The 494-nt window shown below is 53.6% G+C and overlaps 1 protein-coding gene across 1 annotated transcript; it reads left to right on the top strand.

Annotated features, from left to right (window-relative positions):
* Positions 1 to 257, top strand: ENH_00042240 (hypothetical protein; the record flags this gene model as incomplete). The annotated part of the gene is made up of 1 exon (XM_013580839.1): positions 1 to 257. A coding segment is annotated over one exon (257 nt), but the record flags the coding sequence as incomplete, so codon positions are not given.
* Positions 258 to 494: the final 237 nt, after the last annotated feature.

Consider the following 494-nt stretch of genomic DNA (forward strand, 5'->3'; position numbering starts at 1 on the left):
CCAGCAGCATCTCCCGCTCCCCTCCCCCTCCCCTCCCCCCCCAGCAGCAGCAGCAGCAGCAGCAGCAGCAGCAGCAGCAGCAGCAGCATGCCAGTGGTGGTTGTGGGGTGAGCCAGCAGCAGCGCGGAGTTGAAGACGTTGAGGGCTTTGTTCTCCATGGCGCCCATGTTGAAGTCGCGGACGCCGACGACCCGAAAAGCCGCCAAGTCCGGCGAAAGCCCAAATTCGATTTCCTCCCACATCATAGCGCGTTTTAAGGCTGAGAGGCTGAAGTGCAGGCGGGGGAGTTCGGGGGGCTCGCCGTAGACAAAGAGGGATATAACGCGGCCGTCCTGAATAAATAAATAATAAATTAATTAATTTGTTTGTTTGTTTGTTTGTTTGTTTGTTTGTTTGTTTGTTTGTTTGTTTGTTTGTTTGTTTGTTTGTTTGTTGGGAATTAATAGTGGAGAGAGAATGAGGCTGAAGTGCAGGCGGGGCAGTTCGGGGGGCTC

The sequence above is a fragment of the Eimeria necatrix genome, genomic scaffold, assembly GCF_000499385.1.
Source record: "Eimeria necatrix Houghton genomic scaffold, Enh_scaff3124, whole genome shotgun sequence".
NCBI lineage: Eukaryota > Apicomplexa > Conoidasida > Eucoccidiorida > Eimeriidae > Eimeria > Eimeria necatrix.